General features: G+C 52.2%; 1 protein-coding gene across 2 annotated transcripts in view; it reads left to right on the top strand.

Moving 5' to 3' along the window:
• man2b1 (mannosidase, alpha, class 2B, member 1) overlaps positions 1-22,212 on the top strand; it is a 32,614-nt gene that overhangs the window by 5,292 nt on the left and 5,110 nt on the right. Inside the window, exons 4-20 of one of the 2 annotated variants that reach the window (XM_078235010.1) lie at positions 256-388; positions 2,607-2,752; positions 4,266-4,382; positions 6,757-6,839; positions 9,773-9,893; positions 10,560-10,638; positions 11,411-11,520; positions 11,729-11,836; positions 12,117-12,233; positions 13,355-13,564; positions 14,262-14,359; positions 14,468-14,585; positions 15,201-15,319; positions 15,598-15,699; positions 17,318-17,405; positions 18,743-18,823; positions 20,963-21,199. In XM_078235010.1, the coding sequence (XP_078091136.1) occupies positions 256-388; positions 2,607-2,752; positions 4,266-4,382; positions 6,757-6,839; positions 9,773-9,893; positions 10,560-10,638; positions 11,411-11,520; positions 11,729-11,836; positions 12,117-12,233; positions 13,355-13,564; positions 14,262-14,359; positions 14,468-14,585; positions 15,201-15,319; positions 15,598-15,699; positions 17,318-17,405; positions 18,743-18,823; positions 20,963-21,199 (2,067 nt within the window). The remainder of the gene's footprint in view (positions 1-255; positions 389-2,606; positions 2,753-4,265; positions 4,383-6,756; positions 6,840-9,772; positions 9,894-10,559; positions 10,639-11,410; positions 11,521-11,728; positions 11,837-12,116; positions 12,234-13,354; positions 13,565-14,261; positions 14,360-14,467; positions 14,586-15,200; positions 15,320-15,597; positions 15,700-17,317; positions 17,406-18,742; positions 18,824-20,962; positions 21,200-22,212) is intronic. The other variant, XM_078235011.1, reaches the window with a different exon arrangement.

Below are 22,212 nucleotides of genomic sequence, written 5' to 3'. Positions count from 1 at the left end.
CTCTTGGAGCCACTGTGTTTGTGTGGTGAGTCCAGTTGAGTTTCTGGTCAATGGTAACCCCAAGGATGTTGACAGTGGGGGATTCAGTGATGGGAACACCATTGAAGGTCAAGGGGTCAGAGTATCTCTTATTGCTGGTGGTCATTGCCTGTTCGGTAATATCCAGAGAAGCGTACTTGCAGGGATTAGTCACTAAGCTGTGGTAATGTTACACAGTGCGAGTTATATTCTCTCTATCGATTGCTCTCTCTACAGATGGGCTTTGATGGCTTTTTCTTTGGCCGTCTGGATTACCAGGACAAGAAAGACCGAGAAAACCGCCGGGAAATGGAGCAAGTGTGGAGAGCCAGCGCCAATCTGGCGAAACCCAATGCTGACCTGTTCACAGGTTGTTCAAACTGTTTCCCCACTCTTCCTCCCTCACCTCCAGCTACCAGTTGCTGAATTGAAAGTGTGTTCTCTGTTTTTGCAGCGATTTCATTGCTGGGGGGAACAGTGTGAGTAACTAGAGTAAGATCAACAGCGAGGCGATGAGGAGGCGATGGCTTAGTGGTATTATCGCGAGATTATTAATCCAGAAACTCCGCTAATGTTCTGGGGGACCCGGGTTCGAATCCCGCCACGGCAGATGGTGGAATTTGAATTCGATAAAAAATATCTGGAATTAAGAATCTACTGATGACCATGAAACCATTGTTGGAAAAACGCATCTGGGTCACTAATGTCCCTTTAGGGAAGGAAATCTGCCGTCCTTACCCGGTCTGGCCTACATGTGACTCCAGAGCCACAGCAATGTGGTTGACTCTCAACTGCCCTCTGAAATGGCCCAGCGAGCCAATCAGTTCAAGGACAACTAGGGATGGGTAATAAATGTTGGCCCAGCCAGCGACGCCCATGTCCCATGAATGAATAAAAATAAGTACTGTAAAAGCAGCTTGTTTTATGGGATGTGGGCATCGCTGCTGGATCAGCATTTATTACCCATCCCTAATTCCCCTTAAGAAGCTTGACGCTACAGTGAGAGTTACAAGCAGAGGATGGTATAAGAAAGGTTATTAAGAGTGGAGATTTAAAGCGATGGGCATTGCTTGGATTTGGAGGGGAAGGAATGGTAATGAGATCATTGGATACGATGGTATAGTGGGAATGTTACCGGGCGAGTAACCCAGAGGCCTAGACAAATGGTCCAGGGGCATGAGTTCAAATCTCACACAGGCAGATGGAGAATTTCAGTTCAATTGATCACCTAGAATGAAAGGTTTGTGTCAGTAACGGCAGGAATTGACCCAGCTGGTTCACTACAGGGCAGGAAATCTGCCACCCTTACCCGATCTGGTTGATAGGGGCGGCACGGTGGCACAGTGGTTAGCACTGCTGCCTCGCAATGCCAGGGACCCGGGTTCAATTCCAGCCTCAGGTTACTGTCTGTGCGGAGTTTGCACGTTCTCCTCGTGTCTGCGTGGATTTCCTTCGGGTGCTCCAGTTTCCTCCCACAGTCCAAAGATGTGTAGGTTAGGTGGATTGGCCATGCTAAATTGTCCCTTCGTGTCCAAAGATGTCCAGGTTAGGTGGATTGGCCATGCTAAATTGTCCCTTCGTGTCCAAAGATGTCCAGGTTAGGTGGATTGGCCATGCTAAATTGATTTGATTTATTATTGTCACACGTATTAACATACAGTGAAAAGTGTTGTTTCTTGTGCGCTATACAGACAAGGCATACCATACATAGAGAAGGAAAGGAGAGGGTGCAGAATGTAGTGCTACAGTCATAGCTAGGGTGTCGAGAAAGATCAACTTAATGCAAGGTAGGTCCATTCAAAAGTCTGACAGCAGCAGGGAAGAAGCTGTTCTTGAGTCGGTTGGTACGTGACCTCAGACTTTTGTATCTTTTTCCTGACAGAAGAAGGTGGAAGAGAGAATGTCCGGGGTGCATGAGGTCCTTAATTATGCTGGCTGCTTTGCCGAGGTAGCGGGAAGTGTAGACAGAGTCAATGGATGGGAGGCTGGTTTGCCCCTTAGTGTCACAAAGATGTGCAGGTTAGGTGGATTGGCCATGCTAAATTGCCCCTCAGTGTCCAATAATGTGTGGGTTAGGTGGATTAGCAGGGTAAAAGTGTGGGCTTGCAGGAATGCTCTGTCAGAGAGCCGGCGCAGACTCGATGGGCCGGATGGCCTCTTTCTGCTCCGTAGGGATTCTATGATATGCGACTCCATACGCACAGTAATGGGGGTGACTCTCCGGAATGCCGAGCGGGTCACCCGGTTACGTACACGAAGGTGGCTGGCCGCCACTTTCTCCGGGGCAGTCGGGGGGGGGGGGGGGGGGGGGGATGGGCAATAAATACTGAGCCTTGCTAGTGGGGACCGCGCCCTTAAAATAAAACAATTAAATGGCAGCTTGGTTTGGAGAGGGAAGCAGAGTGAATTCAAGATGGCGGCGGGGAGGAGAGCGGGGAAGGAAGCGTGGGAGTAAAACTGTTTGGGGTTTATGAAAGAACTCCACCACCTGTTTGATTGGACACAGGGTTATAGTTAACACCATCCTCACTTACCTTTTAGTTTACTTGGTCGGAAGAATCATTCAAGCTTCTTGCGTCTTTTTCCAGGTGTTCTTCCCAACGGATATAACCCTCCGAGCCGGCTCTGCTGGGATGTGCTTTGTACGGATGACCCCATCAAGGATGATAAAGGCATGGAGGAGTATAACGTGGACGAGATAGTTTCCTATTTCATACAGATTGCACACCGGCAGGTGAGTTCCGCTTGCCTTCCACGCGGATTCACGTCAGACGTGAGATTCCCCCACCGTTTTGGCTGGGTGTTTAGAACCGTACACTGAGCCTCCGTAACGGGGGAGGAAAACATCGGCCAGAGTTCCTGCTCCTCGGCCCACTCTCTCTCCTCTGCTGGGACGTCTTGCTGAGAGTTCAGGAGAGGCTGGTCTCCTGCTGTGATGCCTGCCAGAGTCAGATAGTCAGGAGGCTGGCCACAAACCGGCTCCCCAGTCTGATTCTAGCCTCTGATCTTCTGTTTAACAGTCCTCGCCACTGGGAGGTGCTGCACCCTTCACTCCCTGTCCCGTCCCGCGATATAACTCCGGTCTCAGACAGAGTGGAGCTTGTCCTGAGCTCAGCTCTCTATCCTTTTCCCTATATGGGGCAACGTCTCGCCCATGCTGGGTTGTGACCAATCTCCTAACAGTACCACACAGTGGGGCTGTGTTTGTTTGTAATTGCCAAAGGGGCTGCGCTGTTTGTAATGGCCAAAGGGGCTGCGCTGTTTGTAATGGCCAAAGAGGTCACACTGTTTGTAATAGCCAAAGAGGTTACACTGTTTGTAATGGCCAAAGAGGTTACACTGTTTGTAATGGCCAAAGGGGCTGCGCTGTTTGTAATGGCCAAAGAGGTCACACTGTTTGTAATGGCCAAAGAGGTCACACTCTTTGTAATGGCCAAAGAGGTTACACTGTTTGTAATGGCCAAAGGGGCTACACTGTTTGTAATGGCCAAAGAGGTTGCGCCGTTTGTAATGGCCAAAGGGGCTACACTGTTTGTAATGGTGAAAGGGGCTGCGCTGTTTGTAATGGCCAAAGGGGCTGCGCTGTTTGTAATGGTGACTTAATTCCTTCTCCCCAGTGACCATTCCAGTGAACCTCCTCTGAATTTCCTTAAGACTTTCATATTATTCCTTCAGTTTGAACAGGTTGCTCCAGCTGAGGTCTAACCGGTGATTTAGAAAGATTTGTAATACTGGTTGGTGTTGAAATTCTCAAAAGTTTTGCGATGTTGTAATCGGAAAACACACGCTGTAAATGCTAAGAAAATCTCAGCAGGTCAGGCAGCATCTGTAGAGAGAGAAAACAGTTAACATCTTGAGTCCGGAGGACTGTATTTCAACTGGAAACGGGGTGGTAAGTGCCTGGAACGCGCTGCCAGAGGAGGTGGTAGAAGCAGATACAATAGCAATGTTTAAGAGGCATCTTGACAGATACATGAATCGGCAGTGAATAGAGCGAGGTGGACAGTGTAGAGGCAAAGGGTTTTTAGAAAGGCATCATGGGCTGGTACAGGCTTGGTGGGCCGAAGGGCCTGTTCCTGGACTGTACTGTTCTTTGAAACATTGGCTCTGTTTCTCTCTCCACAGTTACTGCTGAGATTTTCCAGCATATTTTGTTTTTGTTTTGGGTTTCCAGTGTTTTGCTTTTGTTACGATGTTCGCGCCTTTGTGTGTGAGTGTCTAACAGAGTGTGTGCTTCCTAAATTAAGGCAAAGAACTACAGAACCAATCACATCATCATGACCATGGGATCAGACTTCCACTTTCAGAGTGCGGGCATGTGGTACAAGAATCTGGATAAACTGATCAAATATGTCAACGCTGCGGTAATATCTCGACAAAACTCTCATCTGCTCACTTTCCAGCAACTGTGTTTAATTCAGCTTTACTTACAGTCTCTCTCTGGGGCCTACACTATTCCCCAATTCACAGTCTCTCTGGATCCTACACTATTTCCCAATTCACAGTCTCTCTGGGCCCTACACCATTCCCCAATTCACAGTCTCTCTGGGCCCTACACCATTCCCCAATTCAGTCTCTCTGGATCCTACACCACTCCCCAATTCACAGTCTCTCTGGGCCCTACACCACTCCCCAATTCACAGTCTCTCTGGATCCTACACCACTCCCCAATTCACAGTCTCTCTGGGCCCTACACCATTCCCCAATTCACAGTCTCTCTGGATCCTACACCATTCCCCAATTCAGTCTCTCTGGATCCTACACCACTCCCCAATTCACAGTCTCTCTGGGCCCTACACCACTCCCCAATTCACAGTCTCTCTGGATCCTACACCACTCCCCAATTCACAGTCTCTCTGGGCCCTACACCATTCCCCAATTCACAGTCTCTCTGGATCCTACACCATTCCCCAATTCACAGTCGCTCTTTCTAATGCTATTTTGAGGTGAATTTGGGGTCAGGGGTGAATCATTCAGTCTAAAGTCCCAAAACAGGGAACTCCTTAACAATATGTCGTGGATTTGTAGGAGCGAACTGTGAGATTCCGGGAGTCTTCACTGTGCAAACATTGGTCCGTGGTAGCACAGTGGTTAGCACTGCTGCCTCACAGCGCCAGGGAACCGGGTTCGATTCCCGGCTTGGGTCGCTGTCTGTGTGGAGTCTGCACGTTCTCCCCGTGTCTGCGTGGGTTTCCTCCGGGTGCTCCGGTTTCCTCCCACAGTCTGAAAGACGTGCTGGTTAGGGTGGATTGACCCGAACTGGCGCCGGAGTGTGGGCGACTAAGGGATTTTCACAGTAACTTCATTGCAGTGTTAATGTAAGCCTACTTGTGACACCAATAAATAAACTTTAACTTTTGTAAGTCTGCCTCTTCTCCACAGCAAATGTGGGGAGAGAAATCATAGAAATCCTACAGCACAGAAAGAGGCCATTCGGCCCATCGAGTCTGCACCGACCACAATCCCACCCAGGGCCTACCCCCATATATTTTACCCACTAATCCCTTTAACCTACGCATTTCAAGACACTAAGGGCAATTTTAGCATGGCCAATCAACCTAACCCGCACATCTTTGGACTGTGGGAGGAAACCGGAGCTCCCGGAGGAAACCCACGGAGACACGAGGAGAATGTGCAAACTCCACACAGACAGTGACCCAAGCCGGGAATCGAACCCAGGTCTCTGGAGCTGTGAAGCAGCAGTGCTAACCACCGTGCTACTGTGCTGAGGGTGGAGTCATAAGGGTGGGGGGGTTTTGTGATCAGCCACTTAGCTGCCCACTGACCCTCCGTGAGGTGGGGAAGACAGTGCGCTCGCCGGCTGTTTGGTCTCTGAGAATCAGACATACAGTCTGATATTTACATCTGGATGTACACTTTACAGATGTTGATCAGGCCTACCCCCCCCCCCCCCCCCCCCCGCCAAGCCTTCCTGTACCCCTCCCTAACGGGATCACGGTGCTGCTGGTGGGATCTTGCTGTGCACAAATTGGCTGCTGCATTTCCTCCATTGCAACATCGATCACACTTCAAGAAGTGCCTCGGGGTATCCATGGAGTGGTAAAGACTGTACCCACTGCCACCCGACTCCTGGGCACGTTCCCAGGTGGGTACTGTCAGATTGAGATTGGGACCCCGATACTGTCTGCGAACCTTCCAGAAATTCCTGACGCTTCTCTGCATTGTCATAGTATGATAGAATCCTGCAGTGCAGAAGGAGGCCGTTCAGCCCATCGAGTCTGTACCGACTCTGATAGAGCATCTCACCCAAGCCCTATCCTCGTAACCCCATGTATTTACCCCGATAATCCCCCTAACCTACATATCTTGGGACACTAAGGGGCAATTTAGCATGGCTAATCCCCCTAACCTATATATCTTTGGCCATTAAGGGGCAATTTAGCATGGCTAAGCCCCCTAACCTATATATCTTTGGCCATTAAGGGGCAATTTAGCATGGCCAATCCCCTTAACCTACACGTTTTTGGACTGTGGGAGGAAACTGGAGCACCCGGAGGAAACCCACGCAGACACGGGGAGAACGTGCAGACTCCACACAGACGGTGACCTGAGGCCGGAATTTTGTGAGCACAATTGTCGGATTTGTGAGTCCCTGTCCAACCCTGTTCCTCCAGGCCGGGAAATCGGGGGCTTGGAACGGGCTCAGCTGATGAAAGTGTGGTTGTGTTTTGGGTGATGAAAATATTCATTCATTGCCTCTTGTTTGTTTCTGATTAGCAAAGCAATGGGAGTGATGTGAATGTGTTCTACTCCACCCCGTCCTGCTATCTGTATCAGCTGAACAAGGCAAATCTCACCTGGTAAGTCTCAAGCTGTGCTTCCACCCTCCTCCCCTCCCATCCTGGACTTCACAGAGCAATGCAGCACGGAAACAGGCCCTTCGGCCCAATGGTGTTGATTCTTAACCGGTGCCCAGCCTCCCTGCCCTGCTCTCGATGATCAGAATGCAGGAATAGGGGCTCTCTCTCATACCCCCTCCACCCTCTATGTTATCACAGGGTGCAGTGACAATGCTGTTGTCTAATGGCAGTTACCCAGAGGGTGGTGAGGGTCTGGAATGCGCTGCCTGGGAGGGTGGTGGAGGCGGGTGGCCTCACATCCTTTAAAAAGTACCTGGATGGGCACTTGACACATCATAACATTCAGGGCGATGGGCCAAGTGCTGGTGAGTGGCATTAGGTGGGAGTTCAGGTGTTTCTAATGTGCCAGTGCCGACTCGATGGGCTGAAGGGCCTCTTCTGCGCTGTATGATTCTACGAATCCCTGTCACTGAATCTCTGCCAGACCCTGGCGTGGGCTGAACCCCCCCTCGCCAGTGGTGGAGAACTTTGGGAACCATTTTTCCCCAAGCTACCTGTTCCTCCTGGACATGTTCCCGGTCTCCTAGATTTCATCAACTCAATCCCAAAGTGTTATTTACAATGAGGAGCCCAGGAGGCTTAGCAAAACCTCCGTGCATTTTGGAAATCAAGTTTGATATTGAACAGTTTAAGGTTTATTTATTAGTGTCACAAGTAAGGCTTCCATTAACACTGCAATGAAGTCACTGTGAAAATCCCCCAGTCGCCACACACTCCGGCGCCTGTTCGGGTTACACTGAGGGAGAATTTAGCACGGCCAACGCACCCTAACCAGCACGTCTTTGGGACAGTGGGAGGAAACCGGAGCACCCGGAGGAAACCCACGCAGATACGGGGAGAACGTGCAGACTCCGCACAGACAGTGACCCGAGGCCGGGAATGGAGCCCGGGTCCCTGGCGCTGTGAGGCTGCAGTGCAAACCACTGTGCCACCATGCCGGCCTATAATTTTCAACAAATGACAGATAAGAACAAAGAACAAAGAACAGTACAGCACAGGAAACAGGCCCTTCGGCCCTCCAAGCCTGTGCCGCTCCTTGGTCCAACTAGACCAATCGTTTGTATCCCTCCATTCCCAGGCTGCTCATGTGACTATCCAGGTAAGTCTTAAACGATGTCAGCGTGCCTGCCTCCACCACCCTACTTGGCAGCGCATTCCAGGCCCCCACCACCCTCTGTGTAAAAAACGTCCCTCTGATGTCTGAGTTATACTTCGCCCCTCTCAGCTTGAGCCCGTGACCCCTCGTGATCGTCACCTCCGACCTGGGAAAAAGCTTCCCACTGTTCACCCTATCTATACCCTTCATAATCTTGTATACCTCTATTAGATCTCCCCTCATTCTCCGTCTTTCCAAGGAGAACAACCCCAGTCTACCCAATCTCTCCTCATAGCTAAGACCCTCCATACCAGGCAACATCCTGGTAAACCTTCTCTGCACTCTCTCCAATGCCTCCACGTCCTTCTGGTAGTGCGGCGACCAGAACTGGACGCAGTACTCCAAATGTGGCCTAACCAGCGTTCTATACAGCTGCATCATCAGACTCCAGCTTTTATACTCTATACCCCGTCCTATAAAGGCTTCCAAATGTGGCCTAACCAGCGTTCTATACAGCTGCATCATCAGACTCCAGCTTTTATACTCTATACCCCGTCCTATAAAGATCTTCCAGAATAGCACACTTCCTGTCACATTTTGCTCCACTGCTATTAGAAACGGAGAAGATAGGAGCAGGAGGAGGCCATTCGGCCCTTCGAGTCTGCTCTGTCATTCATGGTGATCATGGCTGATCATCAAACTCAATATCCTGATTCCCTCCTTCCCCTCATATCCTTTGATCCTTTGTCTCAAGTACAGGATTGTGATCAAATTGCATATTCCTTGCACCTTATCACCACCAATCCTGCAGCCTCCCCAGCCTCACTCCACCCCCTTACATCACCCCCTCCCACACATCACCCCCAACACCAAACCCCCCCCAACACTGAACCCGCCCCACCCTCCCGACACTGAAATCCCGCCATCCCCCCCCCCTCCCCGCCCGACACTGAACTGCTCCCCCCTACCCTGACCCGGGCACCGTCGAATAAGGAGGGAGATTGTTCACTTTCTATAACTTGATTTGAAAATATTAAATTAAAATGTGAAAGGGTCCAGGGGGGCAATTATTTCATTTAGAGGGTGGTGAGTGTCTGGAACAAGCTGCCAGAGGCAGTAGTGAAGGTGGGTACAATTTTGTCTTTTAGAGGGTTAGAGGTTTACAGCATGGAAACAGGCCCTTCGGCCCAACTTGTCCATGCCGCCCATTTTTTTTAAACCCCTAAGCTAGTCCCAATTGGCCCATATCCCGCTACACCCACCGTACCCATGTAACTGTCTAAATGCTTTTTAAAAGACAAAATTTTGCCCCTCTGGACACTTTTGTATCTCTCCCCTCTCACCTTAAACCTGTGCCCTCTAGTTTTAGATTCCCCTACCTTTGGGAAAAGGTGTTGACTATCTAGCTGATCTGTGCCCCTCATTATTTTATAGACCTCTATAAGATCACCCCTCAGCCTCCTACGCTCCAGAGAAAAAATTCCCAGTCTCTCCTTATAAAGCATTTAAAAAGCATTTAGATAGTTACATGGGTAAGAAGAGTATAGAGGGATATGGGCCAAATGCTGGCAATTGGGATTAGCTTAGGGGTTTAAAAAAAAAGGGTGGCATGGACAAGTTGGGCCGAAGGGCCTCTTTCCATGCTGTAAACCTCTATGACTCTAAAATATTATTCAATCTGTCACAAGCCCAGGCCCAAGTGAGGCCACAGTGTGAGAGGAGCAGTGGAACTGCAGCTGTTAAACCCTCTGCTGTTTAAATACAAATTCCTCTGTAGGTCTGTGAAGTCTGATGATTTTTTCCCGTACGCGGACGGTGCCCACATGTTCTGGACCGGATACTTCACCAGCCGGCCAGCTCTGAAACGATACGAGAGACTCAGCAACAATTTCCTTCAGGTGCGCGGGCTTTAGATTCTAACCTCCGTCACTGGCTTGTAAATCCCTTCTTATTCGACGGTGCCCGGGTCCGGGGGAGGTGGGGAGAGCGGTTCGGTGTCTGGGGATGGGGTGGTTCGGTGTCGGGGTGGGGGGGGGTGGTTCGGTGTCGGGGGGGTGGCAGGATTTTGGTGTCGGGGGCTGGGGGGGGTTCGGTGTCGGGGGGGGGGTGTGGGGGGCTTTGGTGTCGGGGGATGATGTGTGGGAGGGGGTGATGTAAGGGGAGTGAGGCTGGGGAGGCTGCAGGATTTATGTAGGAAGGTCGTGTGGGGTGTTGGTTTCATGGTGGGTGTCCTTGTTGGGGGGGGGGATCTTTGTGGTCTCTGTGTCACGGGGAGGGAGGGTCCTTGCGGCACTGGGGTTCATGCGGACGGAGGGGGGGGGGGGGTCCTTGCGGAGACACATGGGCCTTACGAGGCGCCCCACACTGCACAGAATTTCAAGCTCCTCGTGTTAAAAGGAGTGGCTCTGTAACTCCACCTCTGCACAAAGTTACACAAAGTAGATTCGGTCACGCGGCAGATGGGATGGAGATCCGGAGGGAACACTGGGATGCTGATTGGGAATTTGGAAGAGTTTCTTTCATTGGTCAGTGAGTTACTGTCCTCACCATGTCTCTCTCTCTAGGTCTGCAATCAGCTGGAGGTTTTGGCGGATTCGGCTGCCAACAGTGGCCCTTACGGTGTTGGAGACAGCTCTGTACTGAGTGAGTCCTCATCCCACAGCTATATCCCGCCTTTACACCCCGCACCTGCCTAGCCCCCACCTGTCAGGATTGGTCATGCTAAATTGCTCCTTAGTGTCAGGGGATTAGCAGGGTAAATATGTGGGGTTAAGGGGATAGAGCCTTGGTGGGATTGTGGTCGGTGCAGACTCGATGGGCCGAATGGGGATAGGGCCTGGGTGGGATTGTTGTTTTGTTTCATCCATGGGACGTGGGTGTCGCTGGCCGGGCCAGCATTTATTGCCCATCCCTAGTCGCCCTTGAACTGAGTGTCTCGCTCGGCCATTTCAGAGGGCAGTTGAGAGTCAACCACATTGCTGTGGCTCTGGAGTCACATGTAGGCCAGACCGGGTAAGGACGGCAGATTTCCTTCCCTAAAGGACATTAGTGACCCAGATGGGTTTTTCCGACAATGGTTTCATGGTCATCAGTAGATTCTTAATTCCAGATATTGGTGCAGGCTCGATGAGTCGAATGGCCTCCTTCTGCACTGTAGGGATTCTCTGAAAACTCCCGCCCTATTCAGTTCCTGCATTGTCTTCTTCAACTGCACGTTCAGTCCTAACGATACAATTTTACTTCTATTGTTATTAACCCTTACTTTCCCCTCTCGGTCTCCCTGGGTTGATGCTGTGATGGGTTGGGACTTGACTCTGTCTTTAGCTGCACTCTCTCTGGCTGTCCCTCCTGCCCGCCTGCCTAAGGACAGTCAAGTGAGTTGTTCCTGCCTTTAACCGTGTATTTTTAAATTCAGAGCGGGCGATGGGAGTGGCCCAGCATCACGATGCAGTTTCTGGGACGGAGAAGCAGCACGTTGCGGACGACTATGGCAAGATGTTGGCCAAAGGCTGGGAGGCGTGTGAGGTATGACTACCATCCGTCATGGAGGAATAGGGAGAATTATAGACCTATCAGTAGCAGGGAAAATGTTTGAATCTATTATAAAGGCTGTGATTACTGGACGTTTAGAATAGAATAGTAAAATTGAGCAAAGCTTATTTATTCGTGTCACAAGTAGGCTTACATTAACACTGCAATGAAGTTACTGTGAGGTTTGTGCTCTGTGTTGCAGGTACTGGTCAGTAACGCTCTGTCAGCGCTCAGTGGAATGAAGCAGAATTACATCTTCTGCAACAAACTCAATATCAGTGTTTGTCCTCGCGTTGAAGAACTTGGCAAAGTGAGTTTGCAGCTGCTGTGGGTCCCTCCCTCCATCCCACCTCTCTACTTCCCCCCCCCCCCCCCCCCCTCGGCCCTCCCTGCCCTGCCCCCCCCTCGGCCCTCCCTGCCCTGCGCCCCCCTCCACCCCCCGGCCCTCCTTGCCCTGCCCCCCCCCCCCCCCCCCGGCCTTCCCTGCCCTGCTCACCCTCACCCTAACATTGAGCTATTTTAGTGTGTTATTTGCTGGGTGTTGCTGCTTTGACAGGAGCGGGAGGCTAACCCTGTGTCTGTGCCTCTAGTTCACAGTCACTCTGTACAATCCCTTGGCCAGATCAGTCGATGTGTATGTGAGGATCCCGGTCAATGGCAGTGATTACAGCGTGGCTGATCCCAGAGGCAGCTCGGTGCTGAAGGAGGTAAATCCTCAGGCTATTATTAACGAAACCGGTGACTATATCGGAAGGGTTTTTATTGTCAAGCATCAATTCTGTTGTGTTAGTTTTAATGTCATTCGACAGCTTATCCTGGATCAGAGAATCAATATATAATAACCTTATTTGTTGTAACTTTTCTTTCTCTCTGTCTCTCCCTCTGTTTTGTCTCTCTCGCTCTCTCTGCCCCCCTCTCTCGCTCTCTCTGCCCCCCTCTCTCGCTCTCTCTGCCCCCCTCTCTCGCTCTCTCTGCCCCCCTCTCTCGCTCTCTCTGCCCCCCTCTCTCGCTCTCTCTGCCCCCCTCTCTCGCTTTCTCTGCCCCCCTCTCTCGCTCTCTCTGCCCCCCTCTCTCGCTCTCTCTGCCCCCCTCTCTCGCTCTCTCTGCCCCCCTCTCTCGCTCTCTCTGCCCCCCTCTCTCGCTCTCTCTGCCCCCCTCTCTCGCTCTCTCTGCCCCCCTCTCTCGCTCTCTCTGCCCCCCTCTCTCGCTCTCTCTGCCCCCCTCTCTCGCTCTCTCTGCCCCCCTCTCTCGCTCTCTCTGCCCCCCTCTCTCGCTCTCTCTGCCCCCCTCTCTCGCTCTCTCTGCCCCCATCTCTCGCTCTCTCTGCCCCCCTCTCTCGCTCTCTCTGCCCCCCTCTCTCGCTCTCTCTGCCCCCTCTCTCGCTCTCTCTGCCCCCCTCTCTCGCTCTCTCTGCCCCCCTCTCTCGCTCTCTCTGCCCCCCTCTCTCGCTCTCTCTGCCCCCCTCTCTCGCTCTCTCTGCCCCCCTCTCTCGCTCTCTCTGCCCCCCTCTCTCGCTCTCTCTGCCCCCCTCTCTCGCTCTCTCTGCCCCCCTCTCTCGCTCGCTCTGCCCCCCTCTCTCGCTCTCTCTGCCCCCTCTCTCGCTCTCGCTCTCTCTGCCTCGCTCTCTCTGCCCCCCTCTCTCGCTCTCTCTGCCCCCCTCTCTCGCTCTCTCTGCCCCCCCCCCCCCCCCTCTGGCTCTCTCTGCTGCCTTTCTCTCTCTCTGTCTCCCCCATCTCTCTCTCTCCGTCCCCCTTCTTTCTCTCTCTCTCCCCCCCTTTTCTCTTTCTCACTCTCTCTGTCCCCCCCCCCGAACCCCCCTCTCTGGCAGGTTGTTCCTGTGTCAGACTTTACAAAGGCAGTGCGGGAAGACCGTGGTTATGCGCTGAATGAGCTGGTGTTCCCGGTCCGGGTGCCAGCGTTAGGATTCAGCACCTACAGTGTGTCCAGGAAGTCGGCGAGTTCCGTGCTCAGCAAACTTGTCCGGTCAGTGAAGAGGCATCAGAACCAGGGACAGAACCAGCTTGCCATTGAGAATGAGGTAAGCAGCCTGCTCCCTGGGGGGGGGGGGGGGGGTGGGGTATCCGCCCCGACGCCGTGCCTCAGTGTGAGAATCCGCAGGCGGTTTCACCGCGCAGAATCACAGAGGCACTCAGCCCAGGGAGGCCGTTCAGCCCACAGTGACGGTGCTGTCCAGTTCAGTCCTGCCCTTTCCCTTTGCAAGGGGTTATCCAAAGTCCTTTTGCAGAGTTAGGTTTTAAGCGGATTGTCAGATTAAATCCACCTCTCCCCTGAATGGAGGCACTGCGGCATTGGACATCTGGACAGGGGCACATGACAGCGCCCTGTGCGAACAAGACCCCCCTCCCCCCCCCCCCCCCCCGGCCCCCTTTGGCTTAAGGTCTTCCCTTTGGGAAAACCCAGAACCAGCATCTATCGGTCAGTAAGCACAGGACCGCTCAGTTCAAGGGGCAGGTTAGGAATGGGCAACAAATGGTGGTCTTGTCAGCGATGCCCGCGCCCCCATGAAAGTTGACCAGGCTCTGACTCTGAACAGGCCGAGACTGTGCCAGCAGCTACACTCCCGGTGATTCCGATATTCTCGGCTGCTCCTGGCGGTGTGGGCAACTCCTGCTTTAGGGACTGTGTCGCTGGTGATCAACTTTGAGCAGGAGAGGGGGTTCAGTGTGGGAAGACTGTCAAATGGTGCTTTCTGATCGCTGTGTGTTTGATCGCAGTATATCCAAGTGCTATTTGATGCAGACACTGGTCTCATGAAGGAGATTGAGAACCGGCAGAAGAATTTCTCTCTACCTGTAAACCAAAACTTCCACTGGTAAGTAAGCAGCCTTCCTGTACAGAGGGTCTCTCTCTCGCTCCCTCGCTCTCGTCCGTGTGTCCCGGATATCAGACTGACTCAGTGCTGTTACTGTGTTTGAAATAGGTACGTTGCCAGTTCAGGAGACCAGAAGAGCAGCCAAGCATCTGGAGCTTATATTTTTAGACCGGAACAACAGACCCCTTTCCCGATGGCTAAAAGTGTGAAGACGTACACCGTGCAGGTCAGGAGAATTCATTCCCATTTCAGTATCATTGGGAATCCTATTCAAAAGGCAGCACCTCCAGTAACGCGGCGTTCCCTCTGCACCGACCCTCCGACCGCGCGACGCTCCCTCGGCACCGACCCTCCGACCGCGCGGCGTTCCCTCGGCACCGACCCTCCGACCGCGCAGCGTTCCCTCGGCACCGACCCTCCGACCACGCGGCGTTCCCTCGGCACCGACCCTCCGACCACGCGGCGCTCCCTCGGCACCGACCCTCCGACCGCGCAGCGTTCCCTTGGCACCGACCCTCCGACCGTGCGACCTTCCCTTAGCACCGACCCTCCAACCGCACGGTGTTCCCTCGTCACCGACCCTCTGACCGTGCGGCGCTCCCCCGGCACCGTCAACCGGACCGCGCAGCGCCCCCCCGGCGCCGTCCCTCCGAGTGCACAGTCACAGTTTCTGAAGGTTAGGCTGGTTCACTGGTGAATACTTTCCCACTCGGAGTTTGTATCAGAGTCCTGCCTGGCTGTGTGACGTGGGGAATGGGGTATTGAGAGATCGGTCGGGGCAAGAGGCAGGGTGCGGAATACCTGACAGGAAATGAAGCGTTCTTTTCTCTCTCTCCCGCAGACGGATTTATTTCAGGAAGTTTATCAGAACTTCACATCGTGGTGCTCACAGGTTATCCGACTCTACAAAAACCAGAAGTTTGTTGAACTCGAGTGGACAGTGGGGCCGATCCCAGTTGGGTAAGTCACTGGGATTCGGGATGGAGAGGCACGGATATAGTGCCAGTCCAGCGAGAGGGAGTAACCCGGGAATACGGGGTCAGGGAATTCACTCGGAACTGTCCTGCCTGGCGTGTCCGTGATCATACAGCATGTGTACGAAACGGGATTCACAGCAACATCCATCTCCAAGCCCCCGAACGCGCAGCAGCCTTTCACGGGACTATTGGAGCTCACTTTTACCCAGTGGTTTCAATGCAACTTTCACTCCCTGTTTCCCTTCTTTTCACCAACTTTAGTGACCACATTGGCAAGGAGGTGATCAGCCGCTTTGACACTCCGTTAAAAACAGACGGAATTTTCTACACGGATTCCAATGGGAGAGAGATCCTCAGACGGAGGTAAGACGACAGACTGGAAATCCTGTATGTAAACAGTCACCTGTCACACTGTAGTCACGGACTCCGGCCACTAGCCGGTGCTGTGAATGAAACCATTGAAGATTTACCCAATTATATTATCTCGTTATCTCAAAATACTCAGCAGCTTGTGGGCGGTACGGTAGTACAGTGGTTAGCACTGCTGCCTCACAGCACCAAGGACCCAGGTTCGATTCCCGGCTCGGGTCACTGTCTGATGGAGTCTGCACGTTCTCCCCGTGTCTGCGTGGGTTTCCTCCGGGTGCCCCGGTTTCCTCCCACAGTCCAAAAATGTGCAGGTTATGTTGATTGGACATGCTAAATTAACCCCTAGTGCCTGGGATGTGATAGGTTAGAGGGTAACTAAGCGTGGATAGGGCCTGGATTGTTGTCGGTGCAGGCTCGATGGGCTGAATGGCCTCCTTCTGCACTGTAGAATTCTGTAGTTTCTATGATAATCATAGCCAATTCACTAAAAATCTCACTGAAAAGAGGCACACTTGTATACTGCTATCTGTGCCCTCAGGATGTGCCACAGTGATTTACAGCAAACCAAGTACTTGTTGAAGAGAACTCATTATTGTAATGTAGGAAACATAGCAGCCAATTCACACGCAGGAAGCTCCCTTAAACAGCAATGGGAAAACAGGCTGGATAAGCTGATTTGGTGGTGGCAGCAAACATGGGGTTAGGACACCGGGGAGAACACGCTCCTGCTCGATAATGCCACAGGATCTTGTACAGACACCCGAGAAGGGTTCAAGGTCTCACTCAATGATGACACTGACAGCTCAGTGCTCAGCAATGTCAGCCTGGATTTAAGTTTTTAAAGTTTACTTATTAGTGTCACAAGTAGGCTTACTTGCAATGAAGTCACTGTGAAAATCCCCTAGTCATAGATCATAGAATCATAGAAACTTTACAGTACAGAAAGAGGCCATTCGGCCCATCGAGTCTGCACCGACCACAATCCCACCCAGGCCCTACCCCCATATCCCTACATCTTTTACCCGCTAATCCCTGCATCCCAGGACACTAAGGGGCAATTTAAGCATGGCCAATCAACCTAACCTGCACATCTTTGGACTGTGGGAGGAAACCCACGCAGATACGAGGAGAATGTGCAAACTCCACACTGACAGTGACCCAAGCCGGGAATCGAACCCAGGTCCCTGGAGCAGCAGTGCTAACCACTGTGCTACCGTGCCGCCCACTCTGGCGCCTATTTGGATCAATGCACCCTAACCAGCACGTCCTTTGGAGTGTGGGAGGAAACCCACGCAGGCACGGGGAGAACGTGCAGACTCCACACAGACAGTGACCCGAGCCGGGAATCGAACCGGGGTCCCTGGCGCTGTGAGGCAGCAGTGTTAACCCACTGTGCCACCGCAGAGTTATTGTTCAGAGGGCAGTGTGTGCAAAGTTATATCTCAGGGCAGTGAAATTGCAGGGGAGTTGGAGTCAGCTGTCTGCAGCACAGCTGAGATTCTCAAATTCAAATCAGCAGCAAAGAATGGGAATTTGCGGGAATTAATCGTAGATTCACTTTGGGGATAGTGTGTTTCTAATCATCCTGCACTGTTACTTCATTTCATTCAAGGAGAGATTACCGACCCACATGGAAACTCAACCAAACGGAACCTGTCGCTGGGAACTACTACCCTGTCAACACTCGTATTTACATGAAGGTAAAACCTGGTTTTATTTTTACTTTAATTATGCCACCCCTCACAGAATAAAGCCCCCGATGTATATTGTAAAGCAGGGTTCTACCCCAACTCTAGAATCCCTACAGTGCAGAAAGAGGCCATTCAGCCCATCGAGTCTGCACCAACCACAATCCCACCCAGGGCCCTATCCCCGTAACCCCACATATTTACCCTGCTAATCCCCCTGACACAAGTGTCAATTTATCCTGGCCAATCCACCTAACCCGCACATCTTTGGATTGTGGGAGGAAACCGGAGCACCCGGAAGAAACCCACGCAGACACGGGGAGAACGTGCAAACTCCGCACAGACAGTGACCCAAGCCGGGAATCGAACCCGGGTCCCTGGCGCCAAGAGGCAGCAGTGCTAACCCACTGTGCCACCCTCTCTGACCACAGGCACAGTCTGCCCTGTAGTACAATCGCTGTGTACCCGTCCCCCCCCCCCGCCCACAGAAACGTCAGTATTGATTTGACTATTCCACCACCAGCGGCATCACAATCCAGCTTGAATTCTGCCTTCACCCAGACCGCGCACATGGCAGCTGGAAGATTCACTGGACTGTGAGCAAGGGGCAGAATTGCAGGGCCAGCACCCACCCCCCTCCCTCTGGCCCGCAAGCCCACCCACCTCTCCCTCTCCCCCTGTGGCCCGCAAGCCTCCCCCCCCCCCTCCCCCTCTGGCCCGCAGATCCCCCCCTCCCCCTCTGGCCCGCAGATCCCCCCCTCCCCCTCTGGCCCGCAGATTCCCCCCCTCCCCCTCTGGCCCGCAGATTCCCCCCCTCCCCCTCTGGCCCGCAGATTCCCCCCCTCCCCCTCTGGCCCGCAGATCCCCCCCTCCCCCTCTGGCCCGCAGGTCCCCCCCCTCCCGCTCTGGCCTGCAGATCCCCCCCTCCCCCTCTGGCCCACAGATCCCCCCCTCCCCCTCAGATCCCCCCCTCCCCCTCAGATCCCCCCCTCCACCTCAGATCCCCCCCTCCCCCTCAGATCCCCCCCTCCCCCGCAGATCCCCCCCCCCCCCGCCGCAACCACCTCTGGCCCGCAAGCCCCCGCTCCTCCTCTCCCCCTGTGGCCCGCAAGTCCCCCCTCCCCCCATCCCCCTCTCTCCCCCTCCCTCTCCGTCCCTCTTCCCCCCCCCCGTCTCCCCCTCTGGCCCTCAAGCCCCCCCCTCCCCGTTCCCTCCCTCTGGCCCCGCGGGCCTCCCGCAGCCGAGAAGCACTGGGTTCAGAGCTGTGTGTGTAGCTCTGAACCTGGTGCCTGGTTCATCCACCGAGCTACACACAGACGTTTGGATTAACGGTACCGTTCTTGATTTAGGACGGCAAGATTCAGCTGACCATACTCACTGACCGATCGCAGGGAGGAAGCAGCATCAAGGATGGTTCGCTGGAACTGATGGTAAATCCCCTCAGTCAGTCTCTATGGCGCGGGGGCAATAAAAAACCTCAACAGTTAAAGGTGGAATTGAGAGCAGTGGATTTGGTTGTAAGTGTCTGATTAACGTTAAGTGATCAACTGTAAGGGGGGTCTTGTAGAGCAGTGGGTAACGTCCCCGCCTCTGAGCCAGAGGTTCGAGACCCACTCCAGGACTTAGTGGCCAAGAGACGAGGGTTCAAATCCTTCCAACACCCCAGCGACAGGTGGTAAGAGTGGGATTCGATTTGATTTATTATTGTCACGTGTATTAGTACACAGTGAAAAGTATTGTTTCTTGCGTGCTATACAGACAAAGCATACCGTTCATAGAGAAGGAAAGGAGAGGGTGCAGAATGGAGTGTTACAGTCATAGCCAGGGTGTAGAGGAAGATCAACTTAATATAAGGTAGGTCCATTCAAAAGTCTGACAGCAGCAGGGAAGAAGCTGTTCTTGAGTTGGTTGGTACGTGACCTCAGACTTTTGTATCTTTTTCCTGACAGAAGGAGGTGGAAGAGAGAATGTCTGGGGGGGTGTTGTTAATTATGCCGGCTGCTTTGCCGAGGCAGCGGGAAGTGTAGATAGAGTCAATGGATGGGAGGCTGGTTTGTGTGATGGACTGGGCTACATTCATGTCCTTTTGTAGTTTCTTGCGGTCTTGGGCAGAGCAGGAGCCATACCAAGCTGTGATACAACCAGAAAGAATGCTTTCTATGGTGCATCTGGAAAAGTTAGTGAGAGTCGTAGCTGACATGCCAAATTTCCTTAGTCTCCTGAGAAAGTTGGTGAGCTTTCTTAACTATAGTGTCGGCATGGGGGAGAGATTCCTGGTCGGACATACGATGGAAAGAAAGTTGGAGCATCCACACTCACTATCTACAACTACATATCTACAAATTAAATGAGGGGAAACCATCCCCCCCCGAAAAACAATTCCCTCCTCTTTTTCTGGTAAAAGCTTAATTAAGAATAAGTTAATTTCAATTGCTGTTTTAGTGGGTTCTTAAGCAGTGCGATTTTGTTTTAGTTTACCAACATGCATGGAAAAGTGGATGTCATCATTGTAACTCGGACTCCTTGGGGGAGGTGATGGTTGGATGGCCAGATTAGTGCCAACAGCACAGGGCTCCATTGGGGGGAATCTGCCCCCTTGCTCCAGCCATGGTGGACATTGTGGACTCTCCTTCAGCTAGGGAACTGAAGCATATTGATCGACTGTTAGTCTGTCCCTGTGGGGTGTAAGATCAGTAAGAAGTCTCACAACACCAGGTTAAAGTCCAACAGGTTTATTTGGTAGCAAATACCATAAGCTTTCGGAGCACTGCTCCTTCGTCAGATGGAGTGGATATCTGCTCTCAAACAGTGCACAGACACAGAAATCAAGTTACAGAATACTAATTAGAATGCGAATCTCTAAAGCCAGCCAGGTCTTAAAGGTACAGACAATGTGGGTGGAGGGAGCATTCAACACAGGTTAAAGAGATGTGTATTGTCTCCAGACAGAACAGCTAGTGAGATTCTACAAGCCCAGGAGGCAAGCTGTGGGGGTTACTGATAATGTGACATAAATCCAACATCCCGGTTTAGGCCGTCCTCATGTGTGCGGAACTTGGCTATCAGTTTCTGCTCAGCGACTCTGCGCTGTCGTGTGTCGTGAAGGCCGCCTTGGAGAACGCTTACCTGAAGATCCAAGGCTGAATGCCCGTGACTGCTGAAGTGCTTCCCCACAGAAAGAGAACAGTCTTGCCTGGTGATTGTCGAGTGGTGTTCATTCATCCGTTGTCGTAACGTCTGCACGGTTTCCCCAATGTACCATGCCTCGGGACATCCTTTCCTGCAGCGTATCAGGTCGACAACGTTGGCCGAGTTGCAAGAGTAGGTACTGTGTACCTGGTAGATGGTGCTCTCAGGTGAGATGATGGCATCCGTGTCGATGATCCGGCACGTCTTGCAGAGGTTGCTGGTATTTGCTACCAAATAAACCTGTTGGACTTTAACCTGGTGTTGTGAGACTTCTTACTGTGCTTACCCCAGTCCAACGCCGGCATCTCCACCAGGTGAAAGATGGCCAGGGATTGAGTGGCCAGCCTCACGTTACTGGATTCTTGTGTTAATCGCAACAGGTTCACCGGAGGCTGCTGTTCGATGATAACAGAGGTGTGGGGGAGGCCTTGTCGGAGCCTGGTTACGATGGCAAAGGGCTGGTCGTGCGAGGGAAGCACCTCATCTTCCTCGACACAGTGGATGCCTCCGCTGACCTCCACAGACCGCAGGCACAGGCAGAGTACATGGCCCCATGGATCATAATGAGCGAGGGATCGGGAACTCCCTACAGCACGCAACTGAATCACCTTTCCGAGGTAATCCAATGTGAGGTTGGGGTTTGAGGGCAGGGTGGGGGAAGCTCTGAGTTATAGCACTCTTCCTTCAATAACACTGACTGGCTGTGAGCTAACCAGGGGAGAAACTCTGATTATTCACTAGAACTGGTTTCTCCGCCACATATCTGATATTAATATTCTGGCGTATCTCAGTTACAATTCTGTATTAATATCGAGCAGGAGTTAGTTTTTCCCTCTTGAAAAGAGACGTCTGAGGGACTAACCCAATGAAGATATTTTAAAATTATTGAAAGGGTTTTATTGGGTGAATGTGGAGATGTTTCCACTTGTGAGGGAGGCCAAGAATAGGAGCCATAAATATAAGATAATCACTAATAAATTCAAATGAGGAATCCGGGAGAAACCTCTTCACCCAGAGTGTGTTGGGAGAATGTGGAGTTCACTCCCTGAAATATTTTTTATACAGTTTGTGGTAAAGTTAGATCAGTGTGAGGGAGAAAGATGTATGGGAGGTTAACAGAGAATCATAGAATTCCAACAGTGCAGAAGAGGCCATTTGGTCCATCAAGTCTGCACTGACTCTCTGATAGTGTTTTACTCAGGCCCTCTCCCTATCCTCGTAACCCCACACATTTACCATGGCCAATCCACCTAACCTGCCCATGTTTGGACACTAAGGGGCAATTTAGCATGGCCAATCCACCTAACCTGCACATCTTTGGACACTAAGGGGCAATTTAGCATGGCCAATCCACCTAACCTGCACATCTTTGGACACTAAGGGGCAATTTAGCATGGCCAATCCACCTAACCTGCACATCTTTGGACACTAAGGGGCAATTTAGCATGGCCAATCCACCTAACCTGCACATCTTTGGACACTAAGGGGCAATTTAGCATGGCCAATCCACCTAACCTGCACATCTTTGGACACTAAGGGGCAATTTAGCATGGCCAATCCATCTAACCTGCACATCTTTGGACACTAAGGGGCAATTTAGCATGGCCAATCCACCTAACCTGCACATCTT

Source organism: Mustelus asterias, chromosome 19 (genome assembly GCF_964213995.1).
Source record: "Mustelus asterias chromosome 19, sMusAst1.hap1.1, whole genome shotgun sequence".
Lineage (NCBI taxonomy): Eukaryota > Metazoa > Chordata > Chondrichthyes > Carcharhiniformes > Triakidae > Mustelus > Mustelus asterias.
This window is presented reverse-complemented; position numbering and strand designations above follow the sequence as displayed.